At 44.1% G+C, this 12,715-nt stretch overlaps 1 protein-coding gene across 6 annotated transcripts in view; it reads right to left on the bottom strand.

Moving 5' to 3' along the window:
- The window catches only part of IPCEF1 (interaction protein for cytohesin exchange factors 1), an 844,548-nt gene that overhangs the window by 432,308 nt on the left and 399,525 nt on the right, over positions 1 to 12,715 (bottom strand). For all 6 annotated transcript variants that reach the window (XM_085611547.1, XM_085611538.1, XM_085611539.1 and 3 more), the window contains one exon: positions 844 to 885. In XM_085611547.1, coding sequence (XP_085467673.1) covers positions 844 to 885 — 42 coding nt within the window. The remainder of the gene's footprint in view (positions 1 to 843; positions 886 to 12,715) is intronic.

The following is a 12,715-nucleotide window of genomic DNA, read 5'->3' as shown; positions in this document are numbered from 1 at the left end:
GAGTGTATGTCAGGCTGAATAAAGGTCAGCCTGACAGACACTCTTCTTGCTCAGGTGAGGCAGCCAGGAGAGCTGCGGTGAAGATAAGCTTTATGTGTTTTTTATGTTTGGAGTACGTGTGTGCATGTATGAATACATGGGTGGTGTGAGAGTGTATGTGTCAGTGGCGGCTCCACCGCTAAGGCAGAGGAGCGTTTCTCCACCGTGAAAAGGAAATAATTAAATCACAATAACATATAATTATTATGATTTTTATTTTTCCTATTGCATGCAGTCAGCGGTCTGTGTGCAGTGTGTGGCAGGCGGGGCTGGCCAGAGCAGGGGAGGAGTGGTTTGTACTTCCAAAGTGTGCATGATCTGTTTGGTCGGCCCTCTTGGGCCAACCAAACAGTTCCGGTGCACTTTGCATGTTCCCCATCAGGCTGCATTACACAGCCTGTTGAGGAACATGCACAGGCTCCCTATTCCAGTCTGAGCGCCGATCCACGGCGCTCAGACCAATCACAACACTGCAATGCAGCGTTCTGATTGGCTCTGTGGAGCCTGAGTGCCGGGTGCTTCCTGCTGCCAGCTCGTCTGCAGAAAGGAAGAAGGAAGAGGATGCAGGGGAGGTGGCGACTGGCCAGGCGTTCCACAGTAAGTTTTTGTTTTGTTAATCAACCCCCCCCCTTCCACGCCTCACTACCCAGTCTAGTAGCAGCCGCTACTGGTTATGTGTGTGTGCTCACCCTCCCTGGTAAAAGTACCGGCCGCCACTAGAAGAGGATGTGACTAACAATAAACACTTGCCAAAACACAGAGTAAATCTGTTGCTTTGTTCACCAAAATGTAAACGATACTTACAGCATCACTGCCATCCGCAGCCATGGGGGACACAACTTGAATCTATGAACAGAAAAAGAGAGAAACAACATTATGCATGCTCGTGCATGTCACTTTTGGGTCTATTTTATTTTTTATTTTTAAGGTCACTTGGTTACATTGTGTTTTCAGAATATCATAAACGAGAAATGTCTCATTCTGACCAAGCCAGACCTGTTCTCTTCCCAACAAAACGTGTGTGTTTTTGTGTGTTTTTGTGTGTTTCCATATCGGTTGCATTTGAAAACGGATTCTTCATGGTCACTACCTGCGCCTGCCTTCGCTTTACATTTATTACCATGTAACACTGTGTGCAAAACTGTTACTTATTACACAGGGGTCCACGTGGTCTTCTGAAGTTGCATTTTCAGTTTGATATTTCCTGTTATCTGTATTTTTGTAAATCTGTACATTAGCTGCTAGATGCTTAGATCCAAGGAGGACACACCGAAATTCAATGTACTGCTTTTTGTGTGCTTTGCTTTATTTACATTGTTTTATAAGGCTGAAACTTTCTCAAGGCTGATCCCGAAAGGCTGTACATGACAGTAAGCAATGGGAATGACGGAGTCAGAAATAGCATAATCACCTTTAAAAACCCACCCTAGGTGCGACAAACAGCACTGAACAGGCTCACTCATTCAAAAAAAAGTGTCCAAGTGATAAAGGCAGAAAATCGATGTAGATAGTAAAATAGCAGTGAAACAGGAAATGTGGCACCATAACAATAGAGGGGGCAGTAGGATAACTAATGCTGACATCTGGCCAATAATGTATAAAAAGTTGTCTAGGTTGAACAATGGCTTTAGGATTTAGAAACATCTTCTGTTCTATTGTTCTAGGATTTAGAACAATAGAAGTGAGTATTGTGGCTCTAGGATAACAGATTCGGACAGCAGAAAAATAAGCGTTTAAAAAGATGTCTATTTAGAAAAAATTATTTAGGAATGAGAACAATGGAAGAGAGTACTAAAAAGGTCCTGCTGTGACAAAAGGGTGACAGATACAGGAGTTGAAAAAATAAAGAATACATGTTTGCAGTGCAATAAATGTGTGAATTAAAACGCTATATATGTCACAATTAGAATAATACACATAGGCGGCAGATCAATAGATTTTGGAACTAGAACAATAGTAATCGAAATGATTACCAGAGTAATAGATATCAGACCTAGAATAATTGATGTAGGAAATAAAGCAATAGATGTCAGAATCTGAGTGGTGAATGTGAGAATCAGAAAATGAGATATAAGCCAGAGAACAATAGATGAGAAATTAGAACAGTAGATGTGATAAGTAGAAAAGTAGTAAACCATTATAGGTACTAGGTAGCTATGGTATTAATATTTTTACAAAACAGTGTCCAAAATCAATATTTCAAGTCCGATCTTGTTTCCTATATTCTCATGTACACTGTTTCTCTTCTAAATGCTTTTTCTGCTGCTCAGTAAATACATAAGAATATGTCAATTATAAATTAGGGCAGTATACAAGTAGATTTGGGGATGTTAATGCAAAATATATAAAATAGAATATAATCTGCATGAATGAGAATAATAGTTCTGGGTAACAGAACAAAGGGTGCCAGAATAAGAGCAAAGGTTGTCTGACATGAACAATAGTTTTGGGAATTAGAACACTAGGGGCTCTATTATGAAGTAGGGCAGATCGCCACCGCCTGCATGGTGGTGGCGATCTGCCCTACCTCATACCCCGCCCGCCACCCATTTCTAATATGGCAGTTTTCCTCCGGTCGACCAGTCGACTGGGCGGAAAAGGGGCTGGATATGGTTGTGGTGTCTGCTAGACACCGCCATCCGTATTAGCATGGGCAGCGGTGCAGGGCTGTCCATGGCGGAGACCCCGCCATGGAAAGCCATGCGGATTTTGCATTTGGGGGCCCGTTGCGGGCTCCCAGGTTATTGGGGGGGTGGGGGGTGCACATGGGGGTACCTATGGTAACACCCTACATTCTCACAGACAAGGTGGCAAGCACCACGCGGTGCCTGTCACCTTGTGCATGACAATGCACAACTTGCATTCCCAGCATTGTGGCGGGCGGTGCTGTGAGCACCGCCCACCACAAATCTGGGAATAAAGGTTGCCACCGCCACGGTGGAGGTGGCATCCTAATTGACGGTGCGGGACTGCCGCACCACTGGCAGCCGGTCCCTCCACCGCTAGGGTGGTGGGCGGACGAAAGTCCGCCCAACTACCTAATTGGCCCCTAGGTGTGGAGATTTGAATTGAGTATTCTTGAATTAAAATAATAGATTTAAGCAGCAGAACCATAGATGTGGAAGGTAGAACAATAGATGTCTCTGTCTGAATCAAAACAATAATGTGTTAATTGGAACAATTAACATTGGAATACATACAATATATGTGAGAAACAACATTGTAGATAATATAGAATGTTAGACATGGACATTAGAACAGTGGATGATGGAATTATAAAAACAGATGTTTGATTTGCTACAACAGACTTGGCCAGTAGAGCGATAAATGTGAAAACTGAGACGGGTAATTAGAACAATTTATTCCTGAATTGTAACAACTGATGAATGCATTAGAACAAGTGACATAGCCAATGAAATATTAAATGTGAGAACTAAAACATTAAATGTGGTAATTTGAATAATAGGAGCCTAAGCTGTAACAACAATGTATGCATTGAGTAAAATAGATACCTGAATTAGGATTTGGGAATCTAGAGTCAAGGTGTCTGAAACAGACCTATATATTTCAAAATCAGAATACAGATATAGGAAGTAGAGCAGTATGTGGTATTTACAAGAGATGAAGGTATTAAAACATTGCATAGTTGACAAAAAAGAATAGCTGATGATACTGGAATGTTAAATTTGAGAATCTGGACAATATTTGTGAATTAAGAAAGCGGTGTTTCGAACTGGTAACAATAGATGGGGAAATTGGAGTACATATGTGAATTAGAACAACGCATTTTGGGACTAGGCCTTTAGGTATCTGTATTAGTACTATAAAAAGGTAATCAGAACAGGAAATGTGGCTAGTAGAACAATAGACACGTGTAAGAACAACAAGTGCTATAATTAGACCAATACATTTGGTCATTCGACTAGATTTCTTGATAAGAACTATAAATATGGATATTATAAACAAAGATCCGTATAGCAGAATAATACAATTAGAACACATCTAAGAATAAGGACAGGTGTGAGCATTAGCAATATTGGTGTGTGAACTAGAAAAAAGTATTTGTATTACAACAGCAAATGCCTGAATGAGAATACCAGATGCTGTAATTAGAAAATTAAATGTGTGACGTGGAACTATAGATATCTGAATGAGGACGAAACATATGGGAGGCTTAATAAAATATGAACAATAGATATGTGAATTACAGCAAAAAGCATATAGATTACCATAATTAACCTTGGCCAGCGAGTAATAGATCTGGGCTGTAGAATGGTGGCGTGACAAGACTGTCTTTCGTGTCTATGGAGGTCCAGCACCGACAAAGCTCACAAGTGCACGTTGACTGATGCTGTTGAATATAGTTGTTTTATATGCACAGGTCAGACAGTATATAGAAAGTGAACGCTTTATGCATGTGTTCCTTTGCAGTGTACCATGCACAGCTTCAATTGCAATGCTGCTGGTTTCAGGGTGTGGTGCTGAGATGATGGTTGTAGTTGTATGGAGCTGCGCACGGGTGAATTTAATAAATCCTCCATGGACACCATGTGGGACATGATTTGTGAGAGGGACAGAATATGTGCTTGCCATATGTACTGCCAGCAATGTCATAGCCCTTTAATGCGTTTGCAATTGGGCCGGAGTGTCTGGCACTCTTGTGAACTGCATTAACTTGTTTTTAAACAAAATATATTCAAAGTCTATTCCAATGGTTCAACCTTCAAAATGGCAAGTACACAAGGTCATATATGTTGGAGAAAGACAGGAGTGAAGAGTCAGGAGCCACTTTTACTTACAGGGAATAAGCTAGAAGTGAGATGTTGAGCATCAGGAATACCACCCCTGATAAGTCTCTACGTCATTATTACCCTTGAGTGACAGGATGGAATGTATTTTTCCAAGAGGCCCAAGACTACCTTGCAGGTGCACAGTCTGCTATCTAGGCAACTAGTAAGGTCTATTCATCTGAACCAGCAATATCTCTCTCTTCTCAAGTTAAGGAACCCAGCGGTGCAGATCCAACCTACTGTCAGCCACAGAAGTTGTGAATGACCAAGACCCTAATGCCCAGATCTTAGGCACAGGACAATCAGCACCAAGAAAGTAGTCAATGTGGTGAGCAATCACCACACATAAAGAAGGCAGACCACACAGCTAAACACAGCACACTGGGATAGAAATCCATAGCACTCAACACACCTGACCAGATGGCGACCACAATGTGATGGCCGATCATTGGCACACAGCTTCAAGAAGTCCCACAACACACACCAAGTGAAAGTATCATGTTACAACCACATATGCAGAATGAATGCTGGGACAGGCAATGGTGAGAAGAGTAAGTGTCTCATGCTCACACTTTGAGGTCCCGTAATACACAGAAAGAGGCATGTGATAGGGAGTTGGAGTGCTTATGGTAAATACCATCACTGTGGCAAAGTGACTAGAAATGAGGCCAACATCTGGAATTCTGGAAGACAGCAGGGAGATAACACTGTGTGATCAGAAGTGCACTGGTGTTCCCACATCTGGATTTAGAGAGAGCAAAAACACCAAGCCCAATTTTGTCAGCCAGAAAGGTCAGGTGGTAAAATCAAATGAGTATTGGACAGGGGCTGCGGGCACACGTGCAACCCCATCCCCGCCTGATCTCCTTCTACGGTACGGATAAGCAGGGCTTTCTTCTGCCTGCCCACAAAAGACGCAGTAATTCTGGATTGGCGCGTTTCTCCATGTTCCGGGGACAAATTGTCATAATTGCACTGTTCAGAGGTGCAATTACTGTCTGGAATCAGTGACTCATACCCGGAAATTCCATCGCCCCTGCTCTGTGCAACTCTTAATCAGGGCCCTAGTAGGCGCTAGGAAGTGGTGAGTACCTGCCATGCTCGGTTATGTCGTATATCAATGGAGAGTGGCTAATGGATGCCTTATTTGACCTTTTCCTATTCCTTCCATTTCATGTTACTTCAATCTATCCGACAATATTTTTTTAATGTCATTTTAGTATTCTTATATAGTGCCGTAGACCAACAGCATCAACGCTAGGTACAATTAAACAACTAATGCAGTGCATTTTAAAACAAACAGTTGAAATACTTAACTGACTTGTTCCTTTTTGGGATATTATGGATCAAGGGCTCATGATAGAGTTACAGACCAATGAGAGGATGGGGCGAGAGATAAAAGTGAGATAAGAACTATTTCAGAGTGAGAGGTTTGAAAGAAATTGAAGTATATGTTAAAGGGAGGGTGAGGAGAAAAAATGGCGTGTGAAGAGTGAGGTGTAATAGTATGTCAATAATTTGTTACACCGAGTTGTAGGTAATGCTTAGGGCAGAACTACAATAATGATTTCCCGCATGTCATTTGGACCGGGAGAGAGTACAATATTAGTAATTATGAAGGAACTACAGAAAAGTGAGAGAATGGAAAGAAAGATTAAGTCAGGGTAGAGACCTACATCGGAGTGAGAAGTTGGGAAGACCGATTGAGGTATATCTTAGGGGTGGAAGAAACAGAAGGCTAGACAAAAATGTGGACTAACAGGAAATTCAAAGATGAATTGAGAGTAAAACTACATCAAAGTGAGATGCTAGGTGGAAGAATGTGGGTTAGGAAGAAATAAAACATACGAAAAGACAGTGGCTTAACAGTACGTTTAAACATTTGTGGTCCAAGATGTTTTTTAAATAAATATGTTTTTGAAAAATTTTGGGAAGTTCAGTAGAGGTTTGGCACATCTCAGTTCAGCTGCAAGAAAGTTCTATAATGCTGGAGAGGCCCCTGAGAATGCTGGTGTATCAGTGTTTTTAGTTGGGGACCATAGGGGCATATTTGCAAGCCCCTATCGCCACAGGAACTTCACTTTTAAAGACGTCCCTGTGGCGATATGGGCTTCGACTTATTTACAAGGTGGCCTTCAGACGCTTAATGCCACCTTGTAACTAAGGCACCCTGTCACGCTATACTTCGCATGAAAGGGATAGGCAAAGGGTGTTGCAGTGGGTGTTCCGCAATTCCTGCAATTTGTTCCCAACGTACAGAGTTTCAGGTCGGTCCAGATCTATGGACACAACAGGCTAACTAATTATATTTTTTCAGTGTGCCATGCCTTCAATTTCCACATTGCTAATAAGTTTATAAATTGCATATCAAGAACAGAAATGAGAATATAGAAATGTCCCTTGTCAATAATAACGCCTGCCTTTCAATTTTCATTCTAACAGGCACTTTCATTTTTATTTCCACATTTCTAAAGATAACTTAACACCAGTTTGAAAAGTTCTGGGAGGGCAGTTTCACTTTTTTCTTCTTCAGGAACTACATTCATGTCACAAAGTTAGCAAAGTTTTAAAAAAAACAAATCGGAAAAAATCCAGCAAAAAGCAGCAGTGGGAATAAAACCCTGAAGAACAACAAATTGTTGTAATTTAGGACATCATGTGAATACCCACATAAACAGTGAGGTGAACCCCAATTCCTGCTCATTTTATCATTTGCCCTTGAATTTAAGATTTGAAATAAAAAAGATAGCTTGATGCAGTTAAACTGCAACAAATGACTACCTTTAACACTAGCCCTTTTCTGGTGACAGTTGTGTCAGGAAAAATGTACATTAGGTGTGCGGTACAGTAGTAATGTATTCAACGCTTTCTCCAGGAGTAGGTTAAAGGTAAAACATGCTTTACCTCTGGATTTACAACAGAACATATTCAGATTTGGCGGTGGGTTATGTTATGTTATGTTATTATTACTTCTAGAGCGCACGATTACCATAAGGTGTCCTGGCGCTGACCACTGATTACCTAAGATAACAAAGAACTAGAACTGGGAGAAGAACCATGTCTTAAGATCTTTCTTAAATAAAGTAAAATCAGAGTTCATTCCAGGTTTTGGAGGTACAATGTACAAAGCTTCTACCTCCCCAGTTTACTTTTAAAAAAAGGGAGTTTTCACTAACATGGCACCAGTGGACCTGAGAGTTCTGCTAGGAATATACCAAGAGAACTTGTTTTTAAGAAACTCAGGACCTATTCCGTTCAAGGCCCTAAAAACAATACGCAACGCCTTAAAGCGAGATCTCAAATGAATTGGGAGCCAATGCAATTTCTTTAATTCTCCTCTGACTGAAACAGTCCTGGAAGTCCCGGTCAACAGTCTAGCTGCTGCATTCTGAATGACCTGCAGCCTGTTCTGATGTTGTATTTGCATATTGAGATATAAGCTATTACAATAGTCAAGCCGTGACATTATTAATGCAGTCACCACCGTCCTCAGACTCCCTTCAGATAGGAAAAAACTAATTTTCCTAATCATTCTGAGAACCATTGAGCATCCAGACGTCACCTTGCTCACCTGGTCCCCCATGGTAAGTTTGTCATCTATCACCATACCCAAGTTTTTGGCTTTCCTGGAAGGTGTAGGACAGAGACAAAGATTGTCAGGCCACCAATCTGGTGTCCACATCCGGGGATTGTTACCAAATCTCAGCACCTCAGTTTTAGCTGAGTTCAGTTTCAGGCAATTGGCCGACATCCAAGTTGAGATGGATCCCATGCAGTCATGAAAACGTGCACCTATTTCCTTTTCGGCTCCCTCCATCACCGACAACACAATTTGTGTGTCGTCAGCGTAGGAGGAGAGCTGGAACCTAAAGGATCTAATAATGCCAGCCAGGGGTGCCACATAGATGTTAAAAAGTGTGGGGCTAAGAGCTTAGCCCTGCGGCACCCCACATGGCAAAGAAAATGGTTCAGAGGTGTTACTGTCTAGTTCAACTGTTTGTGACCTGTCCATCAAAAAGGAGTTTAACAGTTTCCAGGCCCGACCACATATCCCGATCTCAGATAACCGGTTAAGTAATACCTTATAGTGAACCGTATCAAAGGCCGCGGAAAGGTCTAATAGGATCAACATCGCATTCCCTCCCTTATCCACGGCCTCTCTGATTTCCTCAGTGGATTTAAGAAGAGCCAGCTCAGTGCTATGAAAAGCTCTGAAACCGTATTGTGAAGAATCCAGAGAGTTATTAAGATAGAGAAAGTCGCTAAGTTGCCTATTTATTGCTTTTTCTAACAGTTTGACTAGCAAAGGAAGTCTAGAGATAGGACGATAGTTAATTGGGTCCTTGGGATCCAAGGACTGTTTTTTCAATAACGGGAGCACTGAGGCTTTTTTCCATAAGTTTGGAAAGATTCCAGATGAAAGTATATCGTTGAACAAAGGTGTCAGTACCCTGCAAACAATATCAGCGATCTGCTTGATGATCCATACTGGACAGGTTCCCGGTGTCATCCATTTCCAGAGGGGAAAAATTATCCAATATCATGACAGGGGATGTGGATTTTCCAATTTTTTTAAATTCAAATCAGTCTGATTTTTGTCGATCAATCCCGACAAGTATAAAAAAATTGTCTCAACTTTCGACTTAAAAAACGCCCCGACTACATTACAGAAAACTGGAGCAGCATGATCTTTTGGCATCTTGGGACTGGACAGTTTGATAACTGTTTTAAACAATTTCTTAGAATCAGATTGGGCCTTGGTTATTTGTAACGAAAAATACTCTTTCTTAGCTAGCATGAGGGATTGCTTATATTTGGAGATGGTTAATTTAAATTCTATTTTGTCTGCCGTGGCATAGTTTTTACGCCATTTCCTTTCAGCATATTTACATATTAATTTTTTTTCCTTGAGCTCTCCTGAATACCAAGGTGCGGTAGGGGAGGTCCGTTTCGGTATCCATTTTTTAGGGGGTGCTAATTGTTGACATGCATTAACTAACCATCTGTTATACAAAGTTGTTGCCTCTTCAATGTCCTGCGAAGATGTGTACATTGAGTCTATAAGGGAAGATTCCAGTTGCTTGGCAACCAGTTTACCCCATGCCCTAGTAATGATCTCCTTATTCTGTTTAGGGCCAGTGAGATACCTCCTGGAACTATTTAGTTCAAACTTGACCACAGAGTGATCAGACCATGTAATAGGAAGAGTAGAAATATTGACTACATCATTATTGTTTGAAAATATCCCATCTAGGGTATGACCTTTCACATAAGTAGGAGAAGAGACCAGTTGTTCCAAACCTCCTACATCCATGATGTTATTTAGTCTGGCAGTGTCAGGATCATCAGGTTTTTCCAAGTGAAAATTAAAATCTCCAAGCATCGTGAAAGATTGTTGACTCAGGCCTTCTTCTAATAACAGACTCAAAGAGTCTAAGAAACCACTTTTCACACCCGGTGGGCAGTAGATTAAAATCCCCTTAAAAGGCTTATATAATACTGAATATATCTTAAAAGAAAGATCTTCACACCCTTGATCGTAAACTGGCAGGAAGTGTGGGGTGAGTGACTTATGATAAATCACCGCAAGCCCTCCACCTTTTTTCTGCGTTCGATCAAGCGTATAGCAGTGAAAGCCAAATGGTGTGGCTTTAACCAGGTCCGGGCCCGAGGTGCTGTCTAACCATGTCTCTGTGATAAATGCCAGTTTTACATTATTGTCCTCCAGGAAAAGGGCACATTCCATGGAATGTTTTACCAGTGATCTGGCATTGAATAACATACAATTCAATGGAGTCTCCCTTCCACTGCCCCTATCCGAACCCACAGTAATTTCCCTAGGTTCAATTGGTAGGTTTAACACTGTAGGAAACGGTAACTGACAATTGTTGCACACTAAACTCCCATTTTCTGTGTCTAGATATTTGTTACTTTCATAATAATTGTCGGGAAACATTTTAGGGCAGTGAAAACCCTTGTCAACCTGATTCAGCATATGTAATTCATTGCTAGTATGGCACCACCTGTCGGATGTGAGAAGGCCAGGGGGACTGGGGGACTGGCCCTGTGCCCGGCCCGCGCGCGGACAGGCGCAGACGGGCTTGCCTTGGGCGAGAGCATCTTCGCTGCCAGCCTCCCAGACTGCTGCCTGCAATCAATCAAGCATTTGTATAGCGCGCTACTCACCAGGAGGGTCTCAAGGCGCTTGGGGGAGGGGGGTCCGCTACTGCTCGAACAGCCAGGTCTTGAGTTGCTTCCTGAAGGAGAGGTGGTCTTGGGTCAGGCGGAGGTGGATGGGGAGGGAGTTCCACGTCTTGGCAGCCAGGTAGGAGAAGGATCTTCCTCCTGTTGTGGCTCTTCGGATGCAGGGGACGGCGGCAAGGGCGTGGCTGGTTGATCGAAGCTGGCGGGTGGGGGAGTGTAGAAGGTCACGCGGTCGTTGAGGTATCTTGGGCCTTGGTTGTGGAGAGCTTTGTGTGCGTGGGTGAGGAGTCGGAACGTGATTCTCTTGCTGATGGGGAGCCAGTGCAGGTTTCTCAGGTGTACGGAGATGTGGCTGTGTCGGGGAATGTCCAGGATGAGGCGTGCTGAGGCGTTCTGGATGCGCTGGAGTCGTTTCTGGAGTTTGGCTGTGGTTCCGGCGTAGAGGGAGTTGCCGTAGCCCAGTCGGCTGGTGACGAGGGCCTGGGTGACCGTCTTCCTGGTTTAGGTGGGGATCCACCGGAAGATCTTACGTAGCATGCGTAGGATGTTGATGCATGATGCGGAGACGGCGTTGACTTGTCTGGTCATGGAGAGGGAGGAGTCCAGGACGAAGCCCAGGTTGCGTGCGTGGTCTGTTGGTTTGGGTGCGCTGCCAAGGGCAGGGGGCCACCAGGAGTCGTCCCAGGCGGAGGGTGATGATCCCAGGATGACGACTTCCGTCTTATCTGAGTTCAGTTTCAGGCGGCTGTTCGTCATCCACTCGGCTACGTCTTTCATCCCTTCGTGTAGGTTTGTTCTGGCGGTGGCGGGGTCGTTGGTGAGGGAGAGGATCAGCTGGGTGTCGTCGGCGTAGGAGATGATGTTGAGGTTGTGTTGGCGTGCGATGGCTGCGAGAGGGCTCATGTAGACGTTGAAGAGGGTGGGGCTGATTGATGATCCTTGTGGTACGCCGCAGATGACTTCGGTGGCCTCGGATCTGAACGGGGGTAGGCGTACTCTCTGTGTTCTTCTGGCGAGGAAGGAGATGATCCATTCCAGTGCCTTCTCCTGGATACCGATGTTGTTGAGGCGCTGCACTAGGGTGCGGTGGCAGACCGTGTCGAACGCCGCGGAGAGGTCCAGGAGGATGAGGGCCGTTGTTTCCCCGTTGTCGAGCAAAGCTCGGATGTCGTCGGTGGCTGCGATGAGGGCGGTCTCGGTGCTGTGGTTGGCCCAGAAGCCGGACTGCGAGTGGTCGAGGGATCCGTTCGTCTCGAGGAAGGCGGGCAGTTGTCTGTTGACGGTTTTCTCGATGACTTTGGCCGGAAAAGGAAGGAGCGAGATGGGGCGGTAGTTTTTGAGGTCGGTGGGGTCCGCTGATGGTTTCTTCAGTAGGGCGCTGAGTTCGGCGTGCTTCCAGCTCTCTGGGAAGGTGGCGGTGTCAAAGAAGGCGTTGATGATGTCCCGCAGGTGGGGTGCGATGACGGAGTCGGCCTTGTTGAAGATGTGGTGAGGGCAGGGGTCGGTTGGAGATCCTGAGTGGATGGAGTTCATCGTGCGGATGTTGTCTTCGGTGTTGACTGGGGTCCAGGCGCGGAGGGTGGTGGTGGGGGGCGTTGTTCCGGTTGTAGGGTGCATTGGCTGTGTGCTGAAACTGTTGTGTATGTCTGCGATCTTGCTGTGGAAGAACGAGGCGAGCGAGT

Source organism: Triturus cristatus, chromosome 6, assembly GCF_964204655.1.
Source record: "Triturus cristatus chromosome 6, aTriCri1.1, whole genome shotgun sequence".
NCBI lineage: Eukaryota > Metazoa > Chordata > Amphibia > Caudata > Salamandridae > Triturus > Triturus cristatus.
The sequence above is the reverse complement of the archived record's forward strand: the minus strand, read 5'-3'. Positions and strand labels throughout refer to the sequence as shown.